The sequence below is a fragment of the Pelodiscus sinensis genome, chromosome 1 (genome assembly GCF_049634645.1).
Source record: "Pelodiscus sinensis isolate JC-2024 chromosome 1, ASM4963464v1, whole genome shotgun sequence".
NCBI classification, from domain to species: domain Eukaryota; kingdom Metazoa; phylum Chordata; order Testudines; family Trionychidae; genus Pelodiscus; species Pelodiscus sinensis.
Genome location: NC_134711.1, coordinates 93093523 through 93119720, shown reverse-complemented (window position 1 = coordinate 93119720; position 26198 = coordinate 93093523). Strand labels below are relative to the sequence as shown.

General features: G+C 50.7%; 1 protein-coding gene across 1 annotated transcript; it reads right to left on the bottom strand.

The window, feature by feature from the left end:
• Positions 1-1131: 1131 nt before the first annotated feature.
• Positions 1132-19574, bottom strand: LOC106732727 (cytokine receptor common subunit beta-like). The gene is made up of 13 exons (XM_075937708.1): positions 18598-19574; positions 15230-15420; positions 13638-13801; positions 12941-13112; positions 11602-11737; positions 11351-11511; positions 10808-10953; positions 10530-10704; positions 7587-7677; positions 7261-7330; positions 6332-6406; positions 4105-4190; positions 1132-3067 (listed from the first exon to the last, which is right to left on the bottom strand). The coding sequence occupies exons 1-13, from the start codon at positions 18858-18860 to the stop codon at positions 2362-2364; spliced, it is 2436 nt and encodes an 811-aa protein (XP_075793823.1). The 5' UTR covers positions 18861-19574; the 3' UTR covers positions 1132-2361.
• Between the last annotated feature and the right edge of the window lie 6624 nt (positions 19575-26198).

Sequence of the window (26198 nt, the reverse complement as noted above, 5' to 3'; positions counted from 1 at the left end):
ACGGACCCCAGCCCAGAGCCCTAAGGACTCGGACGTGATTCTCGGCCAGTCTGACTGGCGAGGCTGTGGCCGAAACACGCCAGTCCGCAGGCTCCCTTCACCCTCCCTGGGCTGCTTCCTCTCCCCACGCAGGTCTGGCCCGCTGAGTTGGGGCTTACCTTCTCGGCTTGGGGCCCATCCGTCGACTTCCACAGGGGGAGGAAGCTCTTGGTACTTCTTCCTCGTCTTGCTCCCGATGAGCATTTAAATTCCCGCGCCGCGTCCTGCCAGCATGGCCCTGCCCGGCGTGGCAGGGGCGCGTTTCCGATCCGGCGCCACGCCTCGCCGGTGACGTCACCAGACTGGTGACATCCCAGGGGATCCCTGGCATTCCCGGCCGCCGCGCCGCCGCCGAACAGCAGCTGGGGCAGCGGTTTGCGGCTTGTGCGGGCGCCGCACGGGTGGACGTTCGCGGCTTGCTCCGCTCAGGGCTCCCCAGCTTTCCCCCGAGAGCCGCTAAACAGGCGGTCACCTGGGGGCCCTTAGTGCGTGGCGCCTCTGCCCCGTCACAGTCATATTCAGTAAATCATAACCTTTGCAATGATACCTTACATGCGTTATCTTGCATAAAACATATCTTAGTAATGCCATATTCATATCATAAACATACATATAGTAGCCCATTGTCTGTGTGTCTGTAATGCTGACGTACACGGCCACGCCCCCTGGCCGTGTACGTCCATGCCCCGCCCCCCTTTCCCTCTCTCCCTGGTGGTTTGGCCCAGTGCTGCGCCACTCAGCTGGGCCCCAGCAGACCCCAAACGGCGGTACATCACCGCCCTGAGCTGCCACAGAGGGAGGGGAAGGGGTGGGGTGGTGACGTACATGGCCAGGGGGTGGGGCCGTGTACGTCACCGTCCCCTTCCCCTCCGGCTGTGCCACTCAGCTGAGTGCTGCGCCCCTCAGCTGGGCCGCCAGGGGAGCCAGCAGTGCAAGGGGCTGTTTGGGCTCCCCCGGGGTGGGAGACGAAGGGAGAGCGGTGACCTACATGGCCCCACCCCTGGCTGTGTAGGTCACTGCCCCGCCCCCCTCCTTCACGGCAGCCCAGCTGAGCAGGCAGCACTCAGCCAAGCGCCACGGCAGGAGGGAAGGGGAAGGGAAAGAGGAAGGGGAAGGGGAGAGACGGAAGGGAGAGAGAGGCAGGAGGAGGAGGAGAAGAGAAAGAAAGAGACGGAGAGAGAGGCAGGAGATGGAGGAGAGCTGAGAGAGAGAGGGGAAGGCAGTAGGAGGAGAGATAGAGAGAGAGAGACAGAGCGAGAGAGCTCAGGAGACAAGACCTGAAAATCTCATCTTATGACAGGCTAATTGGCTAGTATTTCATAAAGACTATGGAGTGTAATGTCAAAGTCCCATTCTCCGCAATTTCAGTCCCTCTTTCGTACCTACACCCTTCCAATACCGGATCTCCCGAGTCCCGGATGACATTTATATCTCTAAATAAGCTAGATCTGTTTTAAGAATGGGAGACATTTCATTCCAGGGGCTCGTGTCATCATCTTGTCCGTGACATGAACTTTGATCATCCATGATAGGAAATTTTTATTCAACTCAACATTATGTTCTGCCCTAGAACCATAGCAAGATTAACACGGTAATGGCAGGGGGCTTACTCTGTGTGTCACATACAGATCACTCCAAGGCTGGTGTATTTCCTGCTTTCGGTATCCAAATATACTAATACAGCTGAAGAGGACGTGGTGATGATCAATGTCTTCCACCCCCTTTGGCAGGGCAACAGGCTGGAAAGCAGAACTGCAATTTTTGTTTCCTGTGTATGGGAGGTGGGGAACTGGGGGAAGCAATAGAGGTGACATGCTTTGAATGATGGAATTCTCATCCAGTCACCTGCTCTATTGTTTTCACCAGTACTCTCATGGAGCTAGCAGAGTTCCCTGGCCCTGACAGCTGATTCTTGTTCTTCCCATAGTGGCCATCTGAAGTAAGCATCACACTTCAGAGTTTGGATGAGTGGAATGGGCTGCACAGGGTTTGAGGCTAGGAGAGAAGCAGCATTCCTCCATCTAGTGTAGAAAAACTGGCCCAGTGCCATCGGGGTGGAACATGGGCATGTTACTCTCTTGCCCAGGCTCTGCAGTAGAAGTATGACAGAATGGGGGAGGAAACAACGATGGATTCTGGGGTGCCACAGAGTATCTTGGGGTGCCTCGGGGAACATCATACAACTCCCAAATGCTTCCTGATGTGCTCCTAAGGGAGAAGCTGATGCTGGAGAGGGAACTGGGACAAAGTCACCAGGTTTCTCAGGAGCTAGCGCAGGGCTAGGGGTGTGCTCTGTAGCATGGGGCAGGCATGGGCTGGACATCAACACTCCAACATCTCTGAGCACCCCCCCAGCGGGGCCTGTGCAAGGGAGAGATGAGCAGAGTCACTTGCTGGCATCAGTGACAGACCTTCTGTGGTGACGTATCCCATTGGCCATTTCTGACAGGAGTTGTTTGGGGTGGCAGCAGTCAGTAACCTTTGACCTTCGGCGTCCCCTTGCACCGCTTCCCCAGTCCCCCTGCACTGGCCTTGTGGCCCTTCTTGCCCTCCAGCAGGTGGCTGCTTTATCTCTTCCTGAGCAGGCCGCGAGACGGGGCGGAGCTGAGCTGCTCCTCTCGCCTCCCCTGCTAGCGGGGTCTGGGAATTGGACCCCTCGGGCAGGGACACATACTCCAGCGACACCAGCCTCCCCCTGCTGAGGAATGGAGCAGCGTCCGAGTGCTGAGGAATGTCAGGCAGGGAACACTCGTGGGGGAGGTGCAAGTAGGGACCATTGAAGTCAAAGCAGGACATGGGGGCCTGAGACGCAGGGATCTCAGCACTGCTCCTGCAGGGGAGCATGGCGGGCATCACTAGCTGACTGGTGGCCTGACTCGAACGGCAGCCAGCCGGGGCTGAGGGAGGTGGAGCAGGAGCTGCCGTTTCCAGTGTTTGATACGGGTTCTCTGAGTCCAGCGCACTGAGGAAGCACTTCATCCTCTCATCCATGGCTCCAGGGAGCTCTGCTGAGCTGACCTTCATCAATCTGCAAGGGCGTGGGGTGGAGAACAAGAGGAGACAGAGGAGTCACCCAGCAGAGAGCACCACACAGACAGTGAGTAGAGCTGAGGGCCCCCTTGGAGAAAGGTCTCCTGGGATTAGCAGGAAACTTTCCCTGAGGGCAGATTATCCCATAAGTGCCTATGGCAGAGTTCTTGCACCTCCCTCTGAAGCAACAGGCACTTGGCAGGATACTGGACTAGATGTACTCTTGGTGGGACTCAGTCTCGCAGTTTCTAGGTTTCTGGAGCATAGGGAGCCCAAGTAGCACATCTCCCTTCAGAGACCTTGCTGACCTCCCTCCTGCCCTTCCCCCCACACTTATATAGCACCAGACTTTTCATGGCACTTGGCTGAGAATATAAAAAGACGTGGTCCCTGCCCCCAAGGAGCTTACAGCCACTGAGGGTAGAAGCTGGTGAAGGGAGGAGGCAGGCAACGGGGGAGGGTAGCTCAAACAAATACAAACAACGGCCTGAACTTTGCAAAAATCACCAGTGGTGTTTGGGCAGGCATCCACCTTGACACACTGTAAGGTACGTTTACATTGGCTCCACATTTCTCCTGCAATGGGGGAATTATCCTTTGCCCTACTGCAGCTGCCCCCCGGCTCTTGTAAGCTGCCAGAGCCAGAAATGGCCACAGGGGTGGCATGGGCCTCACTGCCAGATGACAGGGAGATGGGGGGCTAAATGCATGTGTGCTGAGGGTGCTTATTCACCTGCATTTCCAGATTGGGAAATCAAGGACATTGAGATAAACCCATTTCCAGAGGTCAGGGAGGAAGGGGCAGGGTTTGGAACTGGTATTTCCAGCCAAGGAGACGAGGGGCTGCAAGTCCATCCATGGATATTTCCAGATGGGCATGTGGTGGGGGGGGGGGACGTGCCAAGGTTTATCAATTATGCCAGTTACATTTGCCCTCATCCCCTCAGGGATCAGCCACCACAGGAACTGAGATTCCCCCATCACCACATAATGTCTCGGAGAGTCACACCACCAAGCTGTGCACCAACCACTCACCCTTCCAGCACTTGGATGCTGCTAGCCTGGTCTGTCTTCTCGGAAGGGCTCTTCTTGCCAACACCCCCCATCCCGAGCAGTCCTTTCTGAGGAGGGACAAGGGCCGATAACAGCACTCTCGGCAGAGAGAAGGTGATTCTCTGAGGGCAATGGGGAGCCAGGAGTCCCGCAGTAGGGATACCACAGTTTGTAGTAACTCTTTAACCCCTCCTGGGGGCACCATTGCTCCTGGAGACTGGTGGTGGGTTTTATTTCATTCTCTACCTGCCTTTCATTTCCCCACTGTAGGTCTGTCTCATGTAACTCCACCCTGTGTCAGGCAGTGCTGGACATGTGGGAGCAAGTTCTGCCCGAGAAGCTCACGGGAACAGTGTGGGCAGGTGCATCCGGGGAGCAAATCAGCCACTGTGTGAAATGGCAGCCCTGCCCCAGGAGATAATGGGAACGACACAGAATGGGACAGGGCCCAAGACATCAGCCTGTGTGGATGGCATGAGAGCTCTGCACTTCCCTCTCCCCCAGGCTGACCAGGGACACCCCATTTCCTGGGATTTCCAAGCACCTTTGATTGGACACCCCATCAAACATGACAGATGCTTAAAACCACGGGGTAAGGAAGAGAGTCCGACTGTGGAATGGAAACCAGTGACGGAACTGGGAACAAGGAGCATTGGGAATAGCTGCTCCTCAGGGCACAAAGAAGCTCACCACAGAGCTGGCCTGGTGCCTGCCCTGGCAGGTGTGTGGGTTATGGATTTGGAGAGAGAACGGGGCACAAGATGGTTTCAGTGGGCACCAGACAGACATGAGGGCATCTGCAGATGGATATGAACCTACCAAGGGAATGAGCAACACAGTAGTAGGTGCAGTTCAGATTGCACACGTGTGAGGTAAAACACTGTGGTAAAGATACATAGGATACAAAGACTCACAGGCAGGGTCTCTGATGGACAATGCAATGGGCTAGTGATTCTCCAGGTGCTGTAAAGAGTAAAGGCTTGAGAGGCTAATTAATCTGCCTGCTTGAACCTGGCAGATAGGTCAGGCCTCAATAGAAATAAAGCCCAGCTGGGGAGCAGGAGTGGCCACAAAGAGCTGGGTGAATTTAGTTGAGGGAAGGAGACACAAGGGAGAGGAGGGGAAGTTGCCTGAGAAGAGGCTGAGATGGGGGAGGCGGAAGACAGGCTACTCCAGGGCTGAATGGGGAAGCCTGACTGGGGGAAAAGGAGCCTGACAAGCACTAGCCTCTCTGAGGCCCTGAGGAAGGGGAGGAGCATGCAGGCCCTGGACAGTGGGGCTGTAGAAAGCACAGGGCCCAGAGATAAGCTGTGGGGATAAGAAGGGCATATGAGGCAAGCTGTGAGGACGAGGTGGCCAGCTGAGCCCCACCAGGCTGAGGGTTTTGTTTTGTTTTGTTTACACTCCTGTTGGAGTTTGGTAAAGGCTGCTGTTGCCCAGAAGAGGCAGGACCCGGTCCAGGGTCTGACTGGAGGTCCAGGGTACTCTTATGGCTGGAATAGGCCAAAGATGAGTAGCAGAAAACTAAGGCAAAAGTTGCTGAGCTGCCCCAGCCAGCCAGAAGTGGGTGTGCTGGGGTGGCTACTTGATACAGCCAAGCCTCCAGGAATGGTGTAATGGAGGGATCTGCCAGGTGGGGAGCAAAGCTCTAAAAGGCTGCTGTGGAGCATTACAAAGGGAATGGAAATGTGCCTTGTATCAGGCAAGGGGAGGCGCTTCCCTTGGAGCACAACAATTCTGGTCTCTTCCCAGCAGAGAGGGTTTGGCTGAGACAGAAGAGCTTCCGAGAAGGCCAGTGGAGGTGGGTCAAGCAGCTCCAGGACAGAAACAGTGACAGATTTAACAAACTGGGGAGAGGGGGGAATAGTGTCTAGTGCCCGGTGTGGAAGCCCTAACTTTAGGTTCCTGTTCCTCTGTGTGCGTGTCCTTGGGCAAGTCCTTTCCCCTCCTTGCCACAGTTCTGAATCTGTGAAATGGGGCGATAGTGCTGCCCTGCCTCACAAGAGCACTGCAAAGAGAAACGCACGCAGGGTTGTGAGACACCCAGTACTGTGCTGATGGGGGCCATGGAGGCACCTGGCATAGATGTGGCTGACGTCTTTGGGAATAGGAGCACTGCTACTGCAAGATACTTTGGGGAGGGATTGCGTCTCCTGGGGAGGGACTTAGGTAGGTACCTCCATCCTGCAAGTTGGTTAAACGTGCTCACCATAGTGCAACTGGACCGAGGCTGGGAAGGATCACGACTCAGCCTCCTGCCATCACCGGGCCCAGCCCTTTGGGGCTACAACAGGGGAGTAAATCAAACACTGTGACTGGCCTGTGCTCCTGCAAATGAAACCCTCTGACTGACCCTGGAATAGAAATGCATGTGGTGGGAGCTTGCCCTGGAAGACTGTTACTAAAGGGACAGGGCAGACTGAGTGGTGACTCCTTTTCCCCTTACCCATATAAATAAATGGAACAGCTAGTCATGTTGAGGGGAGAGGGAGAAGAAATAGATTTGCTCACACTCTACAGGAAACCTCCCTGCTACAGAAAGGCAGATGGCTGTGACCAATGTTCCCTCTAATTTTTTCCATCCTTGTGTGGAATAAATATTTTTATGTGCACTGAGGCATGTGTAGACATGCACCACCAGTAGAAACACATGCTGTAGGCACTCTGCTAATCAGCTGGGCCGCATGTGAATCTCTCCTGGGTGGCTGGCCAAGTGCTCATCTTACAGGGAACACTGGCTGTGACTTTATAAAGAGGTAGCTGGTGACATGGCTCACAACAGCATGGGTTGTATTGCAAGTTACATTATGCATGAAGGCCTAGGAAGTAATTTTCCTATGCAGGATGCTGCCTGCCTGACCAGACACATTGTAGGGAGCATCAGATTTTGGCCACTCGGAGAGGATGAGAGATGTGAGAGCCCAATGATTCTATCCACTGTTTCTGCTTTGCCCCACACTGGTCTTCCATCCCTGTTGGGGGAGCAGTGGTTTGATCAGATTGTACAGAGCTCACATGGGTGAGCAGCCACACATTCCTCAATAAACCCCAGGGCAGTACGCCCCCTTTCTTTGGTCCATACAGAGCTTCCACTGCCCTTGAGCCAGCCTGGGCAGGGTGGGGTCAGTTCCTCCTTACCTGGAGGTAGCTCTGGATCACCTGACTCTTGCTAGGATTTGGAATCTTTTCTTCCCACTTTTTCTTCTTACTGCAAAAACAAGACAGAGTTTGCAGGGTCACCAGACACAGCCTTACCCTGAGCCTCTTGTCAACACAGAGGTCCCGAAAGCCCTATACTTAAAATGCAGCTCGACATGGAGAGAGCTCTGCTCTGCGCCCCAGACATATTCACGGCTGAACAAAGTCCTAGATCAAGGATAGACATATGCCCATGCAGCACCTGTTCTCTGTCCCTCCCTGCACTCGCTCTACCAATGTATCTCCCACTCCCAGCGCAGACTTACCGCCGTAGGCCACTACAGCCCCACCAGGTAAATGTGATCAGCATGATGGTGAAGACTGGAACCAACAGTGGGAGTAACAGTGGTGACAAGGCTGAGCAGATAAATAAGAGAGAGAGAGAGAGAGAGAGTATGAGAACAACCGGAAATTGCTTAATTCAATATGGACCCTTTTGTTCTGGATACTCTTGAGGGATAATATTGAGCTCAGGAAAATGTAGGCTACCTATCACATCACACGTCCTCCTGACTGAGGTCTGTTAAGATCATGGAATAGTTTCTCTTGTGGGATAGACTAGATGGCTACGTCTAGACTGGCATGATTTTCCGCAAATGCTTTTAATGGAAAAGTTTTCCGTTAAGAGCATTTGCAGAAAAGAGCGTCTAGATTAGCACGGACGCTTTTCCACAAAAGCACTTTTTGCGGAAAAGCATCCGTGCCAATCTAGACGTGCTTTTGCGCAAAAAAGCTCCGATCGCCATTTTCGCGATCGCGGCTTTTTTGTGCAAAACAAATCTGAGCTGTCTACACTGGCCCTTTTGCACAAAAGCTTTGCACAAAAGGACTTTTGCCCGAATGGGAGCAGCATAGTATTTCCGCAAGAAGCACTGATTTCAGACAGAAGGAAGTCAGTGTTCTTGCAGAAATTCAAGCGGTCAGTGTAGACAGCTGGCAAATTTTTCCACAAAAGCAGCTGCTCTTGCGGAAAAACTTGCCAGTCTAGACGCAGCCAATGTGACCTCATCAAGACAATGAATCTGTGAACACATTTGCTAAATTCAACTCATGGTTTGATCTGGTCTGGGCTCTTTTTGTTGGGTTTCCCATGAACTTCTGGACAAACAATTTATGTGTGTACAAATATCTGGTGCTTGGCTTGCATTTAGTTGAGTGCTCATATGCCCATAGACCTCATATGTTCTCAAGAAACATTCACAATTTCAAATTTAGGGTCTCCCAGGAGGTCATGTAGCACTGGCGTTTCCCTCTATAGATTTCATTAGGTCAGCCCCAAAGGAGATATGATCCACAAGCCCCTACTTTTTTTAGTCCCAAGCTAGGAATATTAAAAACAAACAAACAAACAAAAAAAACCCCGAAGAAATCACCACATCAAATACTTTGTTAAAGTTAAGTTCAGACTGAGAGAACTTCAGGGTGAAATATCTTTACAAAAACATTGCAGATATCAACAAAAAAGAAAAAAACATACCAGTCATTAGACATGCTAGGAGACTTGCAGTTAAGTGTAAATTTACAAGAAACACAAACATTTGAGAGCCTGAAAATTCACAATTAAGGCCATATCTCCAGTTTGTCCTGGTCGGGAACCCAATCAGACACCAGGAACAGCGCCATAACACTCAGTTATCCAGACTGAATTCCAAATGTTGAACATCACACCCAAGACAGAATGCTTTTCTGAATGACCAGAGAAACCTCTGGAGGTTCCAACAGGTTTGCTTACCATCAGACATGAAAAAGTTCAGATTGAGCAATTCAGCTAGCTCCACTGATTGATCTCTTTCTTCCCTTAATATCTTCCCACATGGATCATTTCTTCCCTTCTTTAGCCCTCCACTTAGATCCCTGAATTTCTCTAACGAGCCTCCAGTCCCATGTTCAGACTGACCAAATCCAGTGGGACCCAATCTTCCTGGTTCCTTTTAAAGTAAGCTGAACTCCTCAAAGGCTGCAGTGCAGAAATACAATGTATAGGTGTGATGGGGTCGTCTAGGCCCTGAGGCCCCATACTGGGTAGGCATATGATCATGTCACACCTCTCCCCAGAAAAGGGGCAGTAGAGAGGTCCTCCAAGCAGACTAGAGTGGCTGCAGGAGAAGCAGCCAATACAGGGCAAGTAGGGCTATATAAAAAGAGCTTAATACTACAACAATAATTAGCTGCTGTGTGGAGTGAAGCCTGGGTGGCTGGCTAGAAGAGTGGTAGTTCTGTGGACAGCTTAGTGTGGAGAGCTCATGGCAAAAAAGACAGAGCCCTGAGGTAAGAGCAAAGATGATACAGAGTGTGTGGAAATGACCCAGGGAATTAGCCCAGCAGCAGAATGGACATAGCAGACAGTTGCCACCTACAAGGTCCCAGGGCAGGAACCAAGAGTAGAGGGTGGGACTGGATCCCTTCCTATCCCCACAGGTGGAAGTGGCCCGAATCTTGAGATATCCCAGAGAAAGAGAGAATTTGACTCAAGTGACCCAGCCAAAGGTCTGGAACCAGAAGGGCCCTAAAAGGATGAAGATGTTGCCTCCAGGAAGGAAGCCCTTTGGGCACTGGTCTATTCCAGGGGGGGAACAAACTGAGAGACAAGAATTATCTTTCTGGGACCTCTAGGGCACAGCAGTGCTCCGTTCACTGGACTGCGCAGACAAACCATCGCTGTAGTTAAGCTTGGATCGAGAGAGGACCTGTTGGACTTCTACATTTTGCAGATACACTGTGTGTGACTCGGATGGAGGGCTGGGTCACCCAAGTGCCACCATAAACAGAATGTCAGGCACACGCAGTTGACATGGGAGGTGGGTATGAGTGCAACTCTATTACAGTTTACCCTCCTCCCTCATTTTTCGGGGAAGCATGGAACTAAAACTCCTGTAAGACGTTCTGAAAATGCTGGCACTTCATATTTCAGAGCTTCCTTGTAGATTGGCTGTTTCCCCTTCCCATAGTTCATTCACTACCAACCCCTGATTCTCATACTGCTTTCTTGTTGCTGTGGAGAATGGCAGCCCTGTGATTCCATTCAGATAAATCAATTATTTTCTTACCTGGGAACTGAAATGTGTAGCCAGATAGCAAGGGAACCCTGGTCAGGCTTTTAACTTAATGAAGTGTATGAAACCCCAGTTCTTCTGAAACCTGAGCCAAAGGACCTGACCCCCCCCCCCCCCGCCTCCAAACACCAACACAGCAGCACAACTGGGATGTACCACTCTCAGTTTCCCAGGTGCACTCCTCACTCCACTCGCTCCAGGGCCCCTCGTAGGATGAGATTGCATGCACCCTCGCTCGCATTTTTCCTTTATAGCGTGTTGAGGGCTCCAGCACTGGCAGGATGAAGGTGATGGGAGGCTTGTCATTGCTGATGCTTACACACTGTGCATTCTGGGAAGAGAGGAGGAGAAAAGATGGAAGAGGAGTGAGGAACTTTCTATCCCATCCACCCACCTTCCAGGAGTCCTGGACTCCCAGCAGTAACATCACCTACCTCCTCGGGGTCTGTAGTCTTCCAGTACTGGAATTCATATCTCTGGGTTATATAGTCAAAGCTTAGAGCCTGTTTGGTCCACCTCAGCTCATAGTCCTCGTCTTTCGTCTTTGTCACTGTCACGTTGACAGGCACAAGCGGCTTGACTAGAACACAAACAACACTTTGGAACATGCATCCATCCCCCAGCCTGTCTCCCTGCCCTTGCCCTTTCCCACTGAGGGCCGTTGGCAGGACTACAGATACGCTGGTGCACAACTTGCTGCCTCAGCAGATTAGCACCAAGGATTGCTAAGAGCCTGTGGCTCCGGCTGACATATCTGCCCTCACACCCCCATTCTGTACCTCCTCACAGCAGTGCTGTGCCGGTGGGGAGCTCCAGTGCTAGGAGCTTCCTTTACCAGCCACCTGTCCACCCCACCCCACACATCACACTCTAGCTGTTCTGTTAACCATTGCACCTCTCTGCCAACCCAAGCGTTTCCTAGGCCAGATGAGAGAGCCCCAGGTGAGCCAGGGCAGAGTATGCAGATGGGGTCTCACTGTTTTTGTAGGCTGCAATCAGTTTCTCCTCCTCCTTGGGCCGGACAGTTATGAGGTACTGGCTCAGGATGCTGGCGTTGGTGACGTTGATCTCACAGCTCTGGAAGAGGTAGGGGCTGTGAGGCAATTCCTCCTCGTGCACTGGAGAGCATTCCGTCTCCCTGGGGGAGAGAGCAGCGAGGCCTGAGCGAACAGGAGGGATGGTCAGACACAGGGGGACAGACACACGCTGCCAAGGGAAGGTCACTTACTGTGATGCCGGCGTGGCTCTGTAGAAGAGCGTGAACAAGACAGAGCTGGCGACCTCTCTCCTCACTTCCCAGCTGCACGTTAGCTGGTCCACCCCATTGAAGAGGCAGCGAAGGTTCTTGGGCTGAGCCTCATCCCCTAGTGAGGAGCCAGTGGTTAGTGTACGTCTGGGAGGGGCAGGGTGGGAGGACAGTGGATGAAGTAGGGACTGACTGTGGATTGAGGGAGGAAGGGAATCCTTTTAATTTCAGGGTTCTATAGGGTAGTCAAGAGCATTAGACTGGTCCACTCATTCGGGGGATGCAATCCTCCCATCGCAAGAAACTGGCAGACTGACCTCTCTTGAGCCCACATCCCCAAAACCACCATAGCCATTGGCCTTATTGCTGAGAGGCTGAGCCCAGCTGACACACCTGAGGGCTCCATTCAGTTGCCTGCTCTGAGGTGCAATGGTAGGTGAAGTGTGTGGAAGAAGTTTGTGCCAGTATAGCACTGCCAGTATAGCACTCAGGTTTCTATAAACTTAAAAAACAACAAATAGTCTGGTAGCACTTTATAGACTAACAAAACATGTAGATGGTGTCATGAGCCTTCATGGGCACAGCCCACTTCTTCAGATGACCGGAGTTTTGAGTTTAGGATGTGCAGACCCAAATAAATAGGAGGGAGGGGGTGGGGAGAAAGAGGTGGGAGGGGCGGGAAACAAGGAGCAGAGGTATGGAAATATCAAAGGGAAAGACAGGAAGGCAGAACTGGGAATCAGTGAGCACCTGAAGATTAGGTAGTTAAAACAAAGCAGATAAGAATACAGAAATCCATCAACCTCCAGTTATCACCCCTAATGTCATTACCTCACAGACACTAACCTTCCCCACTCACCCCCGCACCCCTGTTCTATAATTTGATTTGTCAATTTTATGTGTTCACTTTTTTTGGTTGTATCACTTTGGTATATATGGTTGTGCCAATTTTCTTCCACATATTGATCTGAGGAAGTGGGTCTGGCCCACGAAAGCTCATCACCTAATAAACCATCTTGTTAGTCTTTAAAGTGCTACATAGTTCTGTCTTTTGTCTTCCTAACACAGGAATTGTATCTGTTGTCTTGCTATAATCAGAGCACTGTGGCCTCCACAGCTACTGCTTTGCTACCTGTCATCGACACTATATGCACTTTACATGAGGATACAAGTGAAACTGCACAATTTTCGTCACATTCCAGAAATTTCCCAATGTCATTAGCTCAGCCTCCAAATCCCCTGGCAGTGAAGTCCAATATCCCTCTGCAGCCAGTAACTAACACGTCCCTCCTTCCCCTGGGCCCTCAGCCTCCAGAATTACCTTCCTGGGAATTCTGGGACACAGCAGGGCTCCGTTCGCTGGACTGCCCAAGCCAACCACTGCTTTGGCTCGGCTTGGATCCCGCATGAGCAACGGAGGTGCTGCTTGGCACAAGGGCATCACATTTCCCTGAGCTGTCGGAGGAACTTGTAACTGACACGGAGGAAGAATTCTGTCAGTGGGGAAGAGATAGTGAGGGGTTCCGGGAGGTGGAGAGAGAGAGACTTGTTAGGGAGTAGAAGGAGGACCCTTTGCTTTTATAATTCTGCTTAGCCAAGCACAGCCAGAGCTGTGATCTGGTGGTAAGATAGAGTCAGATACTGCTTGTGCTGGACCTATTGCTCTCTTAGCGCACAGGCTGCTTTTGACTTGTTAGATCTCTGGCCATGACCAGGCAAGACTGGCATGCATAGATAGCGTGAGGTGAAGAAACAGCCAGCTGCAGCGTGTCTAGATAGGTTTCAGAGGCTTGGCTGGGTTCAGCAGTAGCCAGGCAGGCTAGAATGGCTGCAGGAGAAGCAGCCAATCTGGGACCAGGAGGGTTATATAAAAGGACGTGGAGAATGGAACAGCAGTTGGTTGCTGTGTGGAGCTCAAGGAATGATGTCTCAGTGGCTGGCCAGAAGAGTGGTAGTACTGTGGACAGCTTAGTGTGGAGAGCTCATGGCAAAAAGAGTCCTACGAAGACATGAATTACCTTCCTGAGACCTGCAGGACACCCCCCCTTGTAGGTTACATTGAGCTCCGATGCATTGTCCAACCAGTCACTTTCCTTTCTCCCGCCAGCAGTTTTCCAGGCCTGCAAGAAGTTCCCTGCTTTGGTGACATTGATCAGGTGCATCTGATGAAGGAGAAGCTTGTCTGGAAATGGGAAGGGACAACACGGGTTGTGGTTATTAGTGGATGGGGAGAGGGCAGAGGACCTTTCTAAGTCTTATCTCCATAAGGAAGGAAACAAATCTTCCCAACACATATTTATTGCTAAGTTTTAAAGACTGGCAGACCACTGAACTGGAGGAATTCAGTAATTAGGAATCGGGATTTAGAATTTGTTACAGTGCTAAAAGCAGCTTTTAACAATAGTAGCTTCTTGTGTTGGTACCTAGAAAATATTTTCTTCCTTCCTCTTTATTCAACTAGTTCATTTCACTCCACATTAAGAAACCAACTGGAGTCGAAAAAGCAGGACAGCTTGTTTTCTTCTCCCAGTCTGCACGTGGTCCACAGCCCACGGCCCATTTATTTGCAGCCAGTGGTGCAGTTTGGGTTTATGCGGGGCTTAACACGTGGCCTGCAGGTGGGAGCCAAAACAAAAAAGTTGCCAATATAATGGTCTTCTTTTGATATGCATTTTAGCAGTTAAATTCCTGGACTGTCATTGCTCATTAAAAGTGCTGTCACATGGGTAGAAATTGGGTAAGTATTGCATTTTATTAATATTGGCAGAACTGACTGAAATGGGGCCTGCGTGTTGTATAGTCTTGCCTTAATCTTCGTATTTATGCCCGTCAATGTGAAAGAAACTATTTGCATATATTTGCATAGATATGCAACCACACTTAAGTTGCGGCCCTTAGCATGTGCTGTGAGTATCACTGTGACCCCTGGAGCTTCCAAAGTTGAGTTGCCCTGCTGTAAGGTATAATTATAAAGGTATCTCCTCTGAACTAGTGTGCTCAGATGAGAAGGGTGGCTTCCCTTGCCTATGCAGGTGGACTGTCAACATTTAGTGAACCATTGTAGGACAAAATGTGCTGATTGCCCTGTCCGCTTATAGAGAAATTGGAGCAGAAGACTACGTTCCATGCTGGAGGAGGGAAATAAATATAGTGGAAAGGAAGGTTTTTCATCTCTGCTGTTCTGAATCTGGCAAGGGATGGAGCTAAGAAACAAAAGCAGAGGTTCCCTAGGGTTAACCTGGGATTAGCCCTAAAAGATATTCAGTGCTGACAGATTACTACATCTGTTACCTTTTGAAAGGCTATGTTTAGTTGCAAAGCAACACATGTTAATAGTTACCAAATAATGAAAATCAACATCTTTTGAGAAAAATAACTGGAAAGTACAAATACAAAACAAAAATTCAAATGGAGGATTTAAAGCAAGGTTTGCTGCTTGCTGATTTGTATCATGATTAAAATTTAAATGGGTTTGATTTCGACCAACCCACTCTGACTTGGGATCAGGATTCTTGGTTAGGATTGGAGGGGGGAAGACCTGTGTGGAGGAAAAAGTATTCATTTCAGAGGCTCAAAAAACCAAGAGTTGAAGCTAGCGGTGGGGTCTTGCCTTTATCATTCTGGAAGAGGCTGATGTTCAGCTTGGCCTGCAGCAACCGATCAGGTTTGAAAGTGAAATTGTGTTTTTCCTGAATTGTAAAAAGGGTGCTTTTCCTGTGGCAGATCCAACAGATACAGGAGTCCTGGCAAACCAGCAATCCCTTGGCTTCCTGACGTTCACATGGGACTGGTGTGCTTGTCCTATGTGCAGAGAAGAGAGTAGGGAGCAACTGACGTAGATACAGTAGTAGACTTAGATACTGGTGGGTAGGCAGTGGCTGGCCTGTGAGAACATGAAGTGGCCTTAGGCTGGGTGGGAAGAGGCAACGTCAGGTAGGAGGAGAGGCAGCCGTATGTGTGTGGGTAGGGGGTGAATCTGAAAGGCATTTGGGAGGGATCACTGGGTGCTGATGCTGAAACCCAAAGCCTGAGCCCTGGCGTTCCCCCTGGGGCTAAAGCAGGAGCTGTGGGGCTGAAACCTTGATCCCCAGTGCTCACCACTGGGCTGAAGCCCCATGCTTGGCGTTCCCCCACTTTCTTGCCGCGGAAGCTGGGAGCTGTGGGGTTGAAACCCTGATCCACAATCATCGCCCCTCCCTCCGCTGAAGCTGGGAGGAGCCTGGCAGGATCCTGGATCCCCAGCGCACTCCCTGTGGCAGAAGCCTGCTGAGCTCATGGGCAGAGCTGGAGGGCACCGGGATGTTGCCCTGCATTCTCAGTCCCAGCACTCAGCAGTGCAGCTGCAGGGTAGCCCATGGACAGCCCCACATGCCCACACCCACACCTTCTGTCCCTGCCCGTTGGCCAGCTTGCAGGTGGGAAGCCAGAGCTTGGCAGCGCGGGGCAGCTGCTTTGGCGGGTGCCATGGCACAGGCAGCGTTGCTGTTCCCTCCTCTCCTCCTGCAGCTGCTGCTGGTGCAGGGGGATGAACTGTCCCTCAGCTCCTAACCCCCTTTTCTCACACAGCTGGTGAGAGCTGCAGGGGTGTGGGACCCAGGTCCATGGATGGCAGAGCCCTCAGGGAGGAGGGGATTGCAGGAGAGCCCTCCTGGGCACACGGTGTCTAGTTACCCCCCCCGCTCCCTGAGCTACCCCGTCTGCACACAGCCCCTAGCTACACCTTCCCTGCTCCCTGAGCTACCCCGTCTGCACACGGCCCCTAGCTACACCTTCCCAGCTCCCTGAGCTACCCCCTATCTGCACACAGCCCCTAGCTACACCTTCCCTGCTCCCTGAGAGTATGTCTACACTACCCCGCTAGTTCGAACTAGCGGGGTAATGTATGCATACTGCACTTGCTAATGAAGCCCGGGATTTGAATTTCCCGGGCTTCATTAGCATAAGCGGGGAGCCGCCATTTTTAAATCCCCGCTGCTTCGAACCCCGTGCAGCGCGGCTACACGGGGCTCGAACTAGGTAGTTCAGACTAGGGTGCCTATTCCGAACTACTGGTACACCTCGTTTCACGAGGAGTAACGGTAGTTCGGAATAGGAACCTAGTCCGAACTACCTAGTTTGAGCCCCGTGTAGCCGCGCTGCACGGGGTTCGAAGCAGCGGGGATTTAAAAATGGCGGCTCCCCGCTTATGCTAATGAAGCCCGGGAAATTCAAATCCCGGGCTTCATTAGCAAGTGCGGTATGCATACATTACCCCGCTAGTTCGAACTAGCGGGGTAGTGTAGACATACCCTGAGCTACCCCGTCTGCACACAGCCCCTAGCTACACCATCCCAGCTCCCTGAGCTACCCCCTATCTGCACACAGCCCATAGCTACACCTTCCCTGCTCCCTGAGCTACCCCCTATCTGCACACAGCCCATAGCTACACCTTCTCTGCTCCCTGAACTACCCCCTGTCTGCACACGGCCCCTAGCTACACCTTCCCTGCTCCCTGAGGGTATGTCTACACTACCCCGTTAGTTCGAACTAGCGGGGTAATGTAGGCATACCGCACTTGCAAATGAAGCCCGGGATTTGAATTTCCCGGGCTTCATTTGCATAAGCCGGGCGCTGCCATTTTTAAAACCCCGCTGGTTCGAACCCCGTGCAGCGCGGCTACACGGGGCACGAACTAGGTAGTTCGAACTAGGCTTCCTAGTTCGAACTACCGTTACTCCTCGTGGAATGAAATTCAAATCCCGGGTTTCGTTTGCAAGTGCGGTATGCCTACATTACCCTCCTAGTTCGAACTAGGAGGGTAGTGTAGACATACCCTGAGCTATCCCGTCTGCACACAGCCTCTAGCTACCCACCAGCCCACACACAGCCCTTAACTGCACCTCTTTGTACATCTTGAGATACCCCCTCCCTGCACCCTGAACTGTTTTCAAACTTTTTGAGCTGAGCCCCTGCCTCCAACCTTGAGTTATAATTTTTGGTTGAGCCACCATTCCCACCACAACCAAGACAGGATGGGTGGCCTGCTGAGGTGAATTGGGGGACAAAGGTAGCACGGCCTCCCTAACCTGACATATGGAGCTGGCTCGAGCCCTGCTGTTTCCTGCACCCCAAATAGAAGTCATAATATGCCTATGCCTGAGCTCTTCCCCTCACCCTGGTCCAGCTCCCCTCTTCTGCTGGGCCCTAGAATTTTAATAGCATATTGGGGTAGGAGGCTACTGCAGAGTTCAGACTGATTGCCATTGAACTCACGTGAATTGGAACATTTTTACCAGATGTCCCATATTCAACATAAATAAATAGGTCACCCCAGTAATGTGACTTTCTCCACTCTAGGTGCTGTGATTTAACAGGCCCTGCCATCACTCACACCTGGGATCCCCAGAAAAATAAGGGAGAGAGATAGGAAAGGTAATTAAAACAAACTGAATAATGCAACCTCCTGTATCTCCCCATCCTCCCAGTGTAGCTCCAAAAGAGTCACCAAGTTCCACCCTGTATCAGGTCCTGCCCAAGTGCTCCTCAATCTGTCGGCTCGGCTCCCTGTCCTTCCTCTCACTCCCACCCGTGGGTGTTGGGTGAAAGCCCAGCTAGGGAAGGCAAGCCTCAGCCCTACTCCATCTGCCCAAGGCTCCGCCCCTGGAGACAAGCCCCACCCACTCCCAGCCTAGCCCTACCAGGCAACCCTGTGGAGAGCTGGGGCTGCCCTGCTGCAGCCTCTGCCTGGCCCTCCCCAGTGGTGGAGGGGAGAGCAGAGGTTACCATGCTGCGGCCTCTGCCTTCCCCGGTGGCTGGGTGGAGCCAGGCTGTCACGCCCTGGCCTTCCCTGGCGGTGGCCCCAGCCTTTAGGCACACAGACCTGTAGGCAGTTTTGGGTCTTCTCTTGCCTACATTGCCGACCGCCCGTGCTCCCAGCTCTTAGGTTCAGCAGCCGCAGGCCTCTCGTGTCCTGCGGCAGAGCAGGGGGCAGGCACTTACTTGTTTATACTGTTCTTATGGTGAAGAGTCACACTGAGGAAGCGCTGTGCAGCTCTGCACTCCTGCCACGTGCAGGTGGTCTGGGAGGTGTAGTCGTTGTAGCAGTGCAGGCTCTGCATCGGGAGGCTCTCTGACAGGGGGAGGGAAGCACAATGCAGCTGGTGGCTATTAAGGAACATTGGGCAGTGCTCACTGGGGCCATGGTAAGAAGGGTGGGGGCAATGCCACGTGAATTGGAGAACTCTCTGGGGAGTCCCTGGCATGTCAATCAGCTCCCGAATCAGGAATAAAATCTTCCCCCTCCCCAATCCTCACACTCCAGAGGCTGGGCAAGAGGGTTGCATACCAGGAGCTGTGGTAATGAGAGAATCATCCCTGAGCATTCACCGTCAGGCCAACTGGTGTGAGTCTAGCAGGAGGGTCGGGCTAGTGAGTGTTTTTCTGACAGCCCCAGCATCTGCCTTCAGGTTAGTACCTGGGACTCTCACTTTCCAGGTACAAAGTGTGAGTATCTGACATACCCGGCTGGGAAGAGAAGCTTGAAGGACGAGCCCTAAACCCGTCAACACCAAACAACAAATCAACCCCTCCCCCGCATTCTACAGGCATTCTCCTTCAACTCTCCACATGTGCCAGTCACTCGCGGGATATTTTGGGACCTCACCCCTGCTTTCTGAAGGCTGGGGCTTTGCAGTTCTGGCTGGCATTGTGGGAGGGGTGGAGCATACAGATCCCTCATTGACCGCTAGGTTCATGGGGGGTGCACGAGTATCCTCATAGCATCATGGGTCAGATGACCTGCTCTGCAAATGGGAGTGTCCGTACCAGCTGCCTCCATTCCTTCTCCTGAACGGCTTTATGATGATGGTTACACTATGTCATGAGATGTCACCAGCAACTGTGCACCAGCTGCCATGTCACACCATGTCCAGCCACTGGGGACTTTCTCTCTGCTTCTCACATATTGCTCCCCCCCCCCCCCCCCCCGCCACTCCTCTGTCTCTCCCACACACCTCACACAAAGTCATCCTCTTATTTGTCTACTCCTCCAAGTTTACTTACATTCCCACCTGAATCTACCTGTCATTCTATCCCTCCACTCACCTGCTAAGTCTGTCTATCCCTGCACTTCCCTCTCAGTTCATCCATCTACTCACCATCCACCTTGTTCATACATTTGCCTAAAAGTCCACTTGTCCATTCATGCTCTCCTGCTTTTCCATCCATTCATCCATGTTTTCATCCTCTTACCTTCTACTCATATAACCAATTGCCCTCTTGCCTGTCAGCCCAGTCACCAAGATACTCATTTGGAATGGCAGAGGGAGGGTGGGAGCAGAGGAAGGGGCGGGGGAATGGAGAAGGTAAATGGGCTGGAAGGAGGGGAGGGAAGATGAAGAAAAGGGCAGGAAAGACAAAAGAAGAGGAAATGAATCTGAAACTCACCTCGTGATTCTCCCCTGCTGAAAGCCCAGCACAGAGCCAGCAGAGCACTGCAGAACGTCTGCATGTCCACGCCAGCCTGTGCCCGCCAACTCAGTCCTGTTCTCTGTGCTCTGCGCTGGGCGCCTGCCTGGGGTCCTTGTCACTTGCGGAATGTGGAAACCAAGCTCTGATGATCACATAGAGGAGGTTGGGACTTTCTGAGAGACACAAAATCTATCACGGTGAGAAGGGACCATTAAGCCACCCAGTCAGACCAGTAGTAGGAGACAGGCTGGTGAAGAAAATTTACTTCTGGAATCGATTAATTGCAAAGCCAAGTCCCCACGTTCTGGGGCACTGCAGAATGCCCAGAGAACTGAGAAGCAACTGTGCTCGATTTGAGTAGCACAGGCATTGTCCTTATTAACCTCTCCAGCAAGAAACTATCCTTGGCTGTTGAGGAAGGGGATTTCATTCTCCATGTTCCTTCATCTCTATGTTTTTCCCTGAACACAGGGACACACACAGACACCCCCCCCCTTCACTCTTGCTTCCCATGCGGGTTCTGGAGACACAGCATCCTACCCTGCCCCACCCGTCTCCCCTTTCTTGGGCTGAGTCTTCATGTTCCTTCAGCTCTGGGCTTCTCCTCCACATGTTTTTCCTCTAGCAAGAGCCAGGAGCTGGACAAGTGTCATTCACCACAGAGAGAGACCCCACTGGGACTGGTGGCTCCAGAGCTCACGAGCCCTCGTCTGCCTGGGGACGAGCTCTCTTGGCCATGGACCCGTCTCTCAGCGAAGGCAGAGTTTCCTCACCTGAGCCAAGAGCTATTGGTGGCACAGCTGCCCCAAGCAGGTGGGTCACTGACCCTCTCCGTTCTCACTCCCTGGCTGCTGCAGCATCTTGACACATCCAGGAATCAGCAATGAGCACGGCTGCAATGGATCCCTGTGAGGAAGCAAAGAAGCTGAGGTGTCCCCTGTACCTTTTGCCCGTGGACTCAGTCTGCATCCGGGTCCCGCATATGCTTCCTTTCTGGGAGCAGCCCCAGCCTTGAATTCTGTGGAGCTGAAGTGTGACACACAGACTCTGAACTTCCTACTTTCAGTGTGTTCTGATGTTGTTCTGATGTTGTTCTGAAAATCTGAAAGGGGGGGAGGGAAAGGAAGTATTTCTCATTTCATTGCTATATTATAGTGTCTCTGACTGACCAGTTTCCAGGAATCGAGGCACATTTCTTTCTTGAAATCAGTAGTAACATACTACCAGCTCCTTGCTCCGTATCTCCTTCCTGCCACTGCCCGCTCAAAACGGAGAGGGTCAGTGACCCACCATCTTGGGAAGACCACTGAAGGAAAAGGGAAGCAATTCCCTCTCTTCCTCTCCCTCCTTTGTTGCATCACTGGCTGTATCGCCCCAAAAGCTAAACTGTAGATCTATGGGGGCAGGAACTTCTTTTTACTAGATAGACCCTGGGCCTCCCAGTGACTTCTGTGAGCTTTGACTGAGACTTTAAATCAGCAGTGGGGAATCTTGGGCCCGGGAGTCAGTTGAGGCCCCCAAGGCTCAGACCCTCTCCCTTGCAATGGGGAGCCAGTGCTGGCGCCCCAGCTCTCACCCTGCACTGCCCCGCCATGGGGCTGGAGCACACAAAATCTACTGGGCTGGGCACTCCTCGACTCTGGTGTGCAAGGGGAATAAGGGGAGTGTCTGTCTCCTTCTCAGACAGGGGCCACATCAGTGAGGATTTTTTGTATTCTCACTTGTGTGTGGCCCCCCACTGATTTTTCTGTGGGTCAGTTGCCCCTAACCCAAAAAAGGTTCCCCACCCCTGATTTAAATAATAAAGAGGAGGTAAAAGAAAAATAGAGGGTAAAGGTGTAGGATAACTCACCCAAGAATCCCGCTTGGTTCACATCCATATTAGTGAACATAACAAAATTCATCCCGCACCTGGACAGGATGTGTTGGGGCTGGAGCTGAGAGGTTTGCAGTGTGGGAGTGGGCTCAGGGCTGGGGAAGAGGGCTGAGCTGTAGAGCATGAAGGTCCTGGTTAGAGTGAAGGCTCAGGGGTGGGGCTGGTGATGAAGGATTCGGGATACAGGAAGGAGTTCAGAGATGGGGCAGAGAGTTGGGGAGCAGGGAGGTGAGGGCCTTAGTTTCACACTCACTGGGTGCCTGCTGTAGAAATAGTTCTTAAAACCAAGGAGGGGAAGAAATATTTCTCCTTTCATTGTTACTTTTCACTAATTCTTAGTAAATGGTTTGGCGTAATCAGGACATGTTATTTTCTAGGAATCAAGAGTAATATGTTGCTTCAGCAAGGTATGTCCACACGGAAGATTGAAGTTGCCGCAGTTGATCTTCCAGGTTTCCATTTAGTGGGCGTGGTATAGACCCACTAAATCGATTTCAAAGGGTGCGCCCGTTAGCTCTGGTTCTCCTATGGTTTGCTCCCATTGAGCTCCCACTGGGTGGATGGGATTTAAGATACATCAACTCCAGCTACGTAACTTAGCTGGAATTGCATGTCTTACTTCGACCTTCCCATGTAATGTAGAGCAGGCCAGAGGTTGGCTTTTGCTTTCCATTTCCTTGCCCCCACATCCAGTCAGACACTTGAGAAGAAGAGAGAAAGAAAGGGGAGGTAGCGCTAGCAACAGCAGTTCCATATTTATCTCCCTCACTTTCTGTGTCTAACCATAAGTTAGATGACAAGATTTTGGAGGCCATGGCTGCTTTTCTCAGCTTGTGTGTGCAGTACCTTGCCTCCTGGACTCTCAGGGCATGTCTACACTACAGAGAAGATGGACCCTCCTCCTTAATCTTCTTGCATTTGATTTAGCAGGTCTAGTCTGGACCCATAAATTGAACACCGAGGACAACCTCTGCTGGCGTCCTGTACTCCTCCTTCTGAGAGGAGGAAGGGGAACCAGTGGGAGTGTGTGCTCCCATCATCAGCCCCCTGCATTGTGGACATGGCGGCGACTCAGCTTAAAGTAATCCGAATCCAGCCACACATTTTACGTAGCTGGATGGTTTATCTTTAGCTGCTCTGTCTGATCTACTATAGACAAGGCCTCAGTCTCTTCAATCAGCTTTGCATCATGATGCCAATGATAACTCAATAGCATGTTTTTTCCTTCCCTTCTAAAATTTGCAGACAGTGTCACCTATTCCTCTTTCGTATGTGCCCATGAGGGAAGAGAAAGTCACTCCTGTCTATGACCATTGTATTCTTCCATTTTCATGATGTGGTCACAGCCCTTAGGCCCCCCGCCAAATTATAGTGATTTTAAAAAAATTGCCTTGTTTCTCTCTATGCTTCTCTAACATCAGTTTCTAGCAGGGCAGGGATTCTTGTTTTCAATTTCCCCTTGAACAAAGTAGCAGCAAGGTGACAGCCTGTGCTACAATGGTGTCATTCTGTAATTAAACAGCTCTACGTAGGATCGGAGTCTGACTCTATAGCTTTTTTCAGTAGGCACTTGATTGTTTTGATACTATTTGCCAATGGTCCATTGGATTGGGGATATTACCTGTCACCCTCCGCACTTTATGAAAATTGGCTTATAAATATGCATAGCTCAAAGATGCCTTATGCAAAACAAAGACCTTTTAAGACTACACTTGAAAGAGAATCCTCTGAACTGTCATTCATGCTTAAATTCGACACTTTACATCTCGGTCTAAACAAAGACATTAATTATCTTACTCATTACAAAGATAGCTTCCCTGATTATCACCTCTAATATCATTAACTCACAGACATTTACCTTCCCTCCCCCCCCCCCGATTCCCCTTCTGTTCTGAAATTTGATTTGTCCTTTTTTTATGTGTTCATTTTTTAAATTGTATTCTTTGATTTATATGGTTGTGACAATTATCTTCCACTATTTGATCTGAGGAAGTGGGTCTGGCCCACGAAAGCTCATCACCTAATAAACCACCTTGTTAGTCTTGAAAGTGCTACATAGTCCTGTTTTTTGTTTATGCAAAACAAGTCATTTAACTTATGAGCCCCTGAATGTTTCAACTCTGTTTATGTGCATGTATCAGTCTTGTATGTGAAGTCAGAAATATTAAGTGGGACCCTGTTTTATTAGTCCAGGTCTTCTAGTAAAAGCCATGACTGACACTTTAGGATTTTAATGACTCAATGATTATATTAAGGACTTGTGAATGGTTTTGTTTTTCTTGTAAGCCCAAACTGTGATTGGTCCTGGAAAGACATGTTACCATACCACCTGGTACTAGAATCCATCTTTAATCTGGTGTTTTTTTCATGGGGATGAGGAGACAAAACAAAGGTTTCCCACCCTGGAAAATGTTTGTTTAAGAAATGGAAAGCAATCAGGCTTTTGCATTCAGCTGACTTTTGAAATTAAGAAGACACACACAAAGAAACCTGAAAACAAAGAATTCTAAAAGCACAGAGCTGCACACCCAGGCCAGAGTAAAAACTCAACTCTGCCTTGAAGCTTTTTACCTAAAACAGGGATAATGGGTGAGGAATATATTTTGCACATAACATGTTTCTTTGTGCATTAGGATTAGTTGGCATGTGTTGTTTATTTTGGCTTACCAATTGACTTTGATCTCTTTTTACTTAAATGCTACTTTTTATACTTAAAACACTTTTGTTTATTATCAAGCTCAGTATAAATAATTGTTATGGGGGAGCAATCACTCTGCATCTCTCTTTTTTATTGATAAAGAAAGTGAACTTACAAGCTTTCTCTCTGTAAAACTTTTATAAAACAGAATAAAACAGATTTATTTGAGGGTGTGGGCCTGTTGGGGCTGTGCTATCAACAGCCTTATAACTACGTCCTCCCAGAAATGAGCTGGTTCAGTGTCTCTGTTTGCTTTGCAGGGGGTGGGGTGCAACTGAGGGCTGGAGGGGGGTTCAGTGGCACAACAAGCGCACTGGGTGACAATCCCATGGGGACACCTGTGATCCAAGCTGTCACAATAAGGATGGGGTCACCCACTAAGTCTCCCGACTTTATTGCAAATTACTTAAACTCATGCCCACTAAACTTGGCACACAGTTGTAGATTGTGATTAGATATATCCAAGTGCAGCACAAATGTGGTTGACGTGCACAACCACCAATTTAGCTGTAGTATGTTCTTGTTAGGATCTCTCAGGGCAAGAAGATATTTTTCCTAATCCTAGGATTTGCATGGCCAGTATACGCCAAGAACGTGAGATCCAGGTAAGTAACTATTTTTTTGTGTGGTAGCAGGACAGGAAAGCAGGATGTAGTTGCAAACCCTGAGTTTCTCATGTAAATGTTGGTTATTCCCCCTGGGCACTGTATGACTATCCTGGAATCAGTGCACTGGAGCTGAACTCCAAGAAGGGAGACTTGCTCTAGAATGATCACAGAGCTGTCGGATTGCACAAGACATTAGCCCACTAGGGACTAAGCTTCCATCTCCAGTGTCCAGGGTTCTTAGTTTCTGGGCTGTGTTTGGATTCCAGGTTTTCTTTTCTCTGGCATTTGGGTTTCACTTGTGCGTCTTCCCTGCAACACCATCTGGACTCTGCCGACCTGAGTAGCACGCTCACAGGCCACAGAAAGCAGAAGGAAACTCCTGTTCTGATGTGATTAGATTACTCCTGTTTACATGACTAGATACATGCTGTATGTCATGCACTCTCATGCTACCCTATCTAAAAGGGGGCTTGGGCAATATTGCACGGTTGGGGGTGCATGCAAGGTATTGGCTGATCTGCGGTATCTGTTTCCTAAGAGAGGACAGACTCTGAGGGAAGGCATCTGACTTGTGTCTGTGCGGCACTGCCCCAGTCATTCTGCAACTGTTTGATTGCCCCAGACAGGATTTCTGTTTTAGGGATGGCATGAGGTCACCTCCCTTACACTCATCTCTTTATGTGAGCACTGTCACAGATCCAAACACCTCCTCTTGGACCCCTCCAAATTGGTGTGAGGGGGAATCCAAACTTCTGAATGTCTGGCTGATAAAGTTCCCTGAAACTTAATGAAGTCCAGGCGCTTCCCCAGTCTTGTGGCCTTGTGACAGACTCACCCACCAGTGAGCCCCATTGTGGCTGGGTACAGGGTTGTGGATAAATGTAAAGTAATGCACATCGGGAAAAATAACCCCAACTATATGTACAGTATGATGGGGGCTAATTTGGCT

Coding starts and splice junctions, on each gene's coding strand:
- LOC106732727 (XM_075937708.1), bottom strand. CDS start 18,860: ATGCCAGGGACTCCCCAGAGAGTTCTCCAATTCACGTGGCATTGCCCC. Junction 11,512..11,601: donor AGAGCCACGCCGGCATCACA/GTAAGTGACCTT, acceptor TCTCTCCCCCAG/GGAGACGGAATGCTCTCCAG. Junction 7,678..10,529: donor CACCTGGGAAACTGAGAGTG/GTACATCCCAGT, acceptor TTATCTGCTCAG/CCTTGTCACCACTGTTACTC.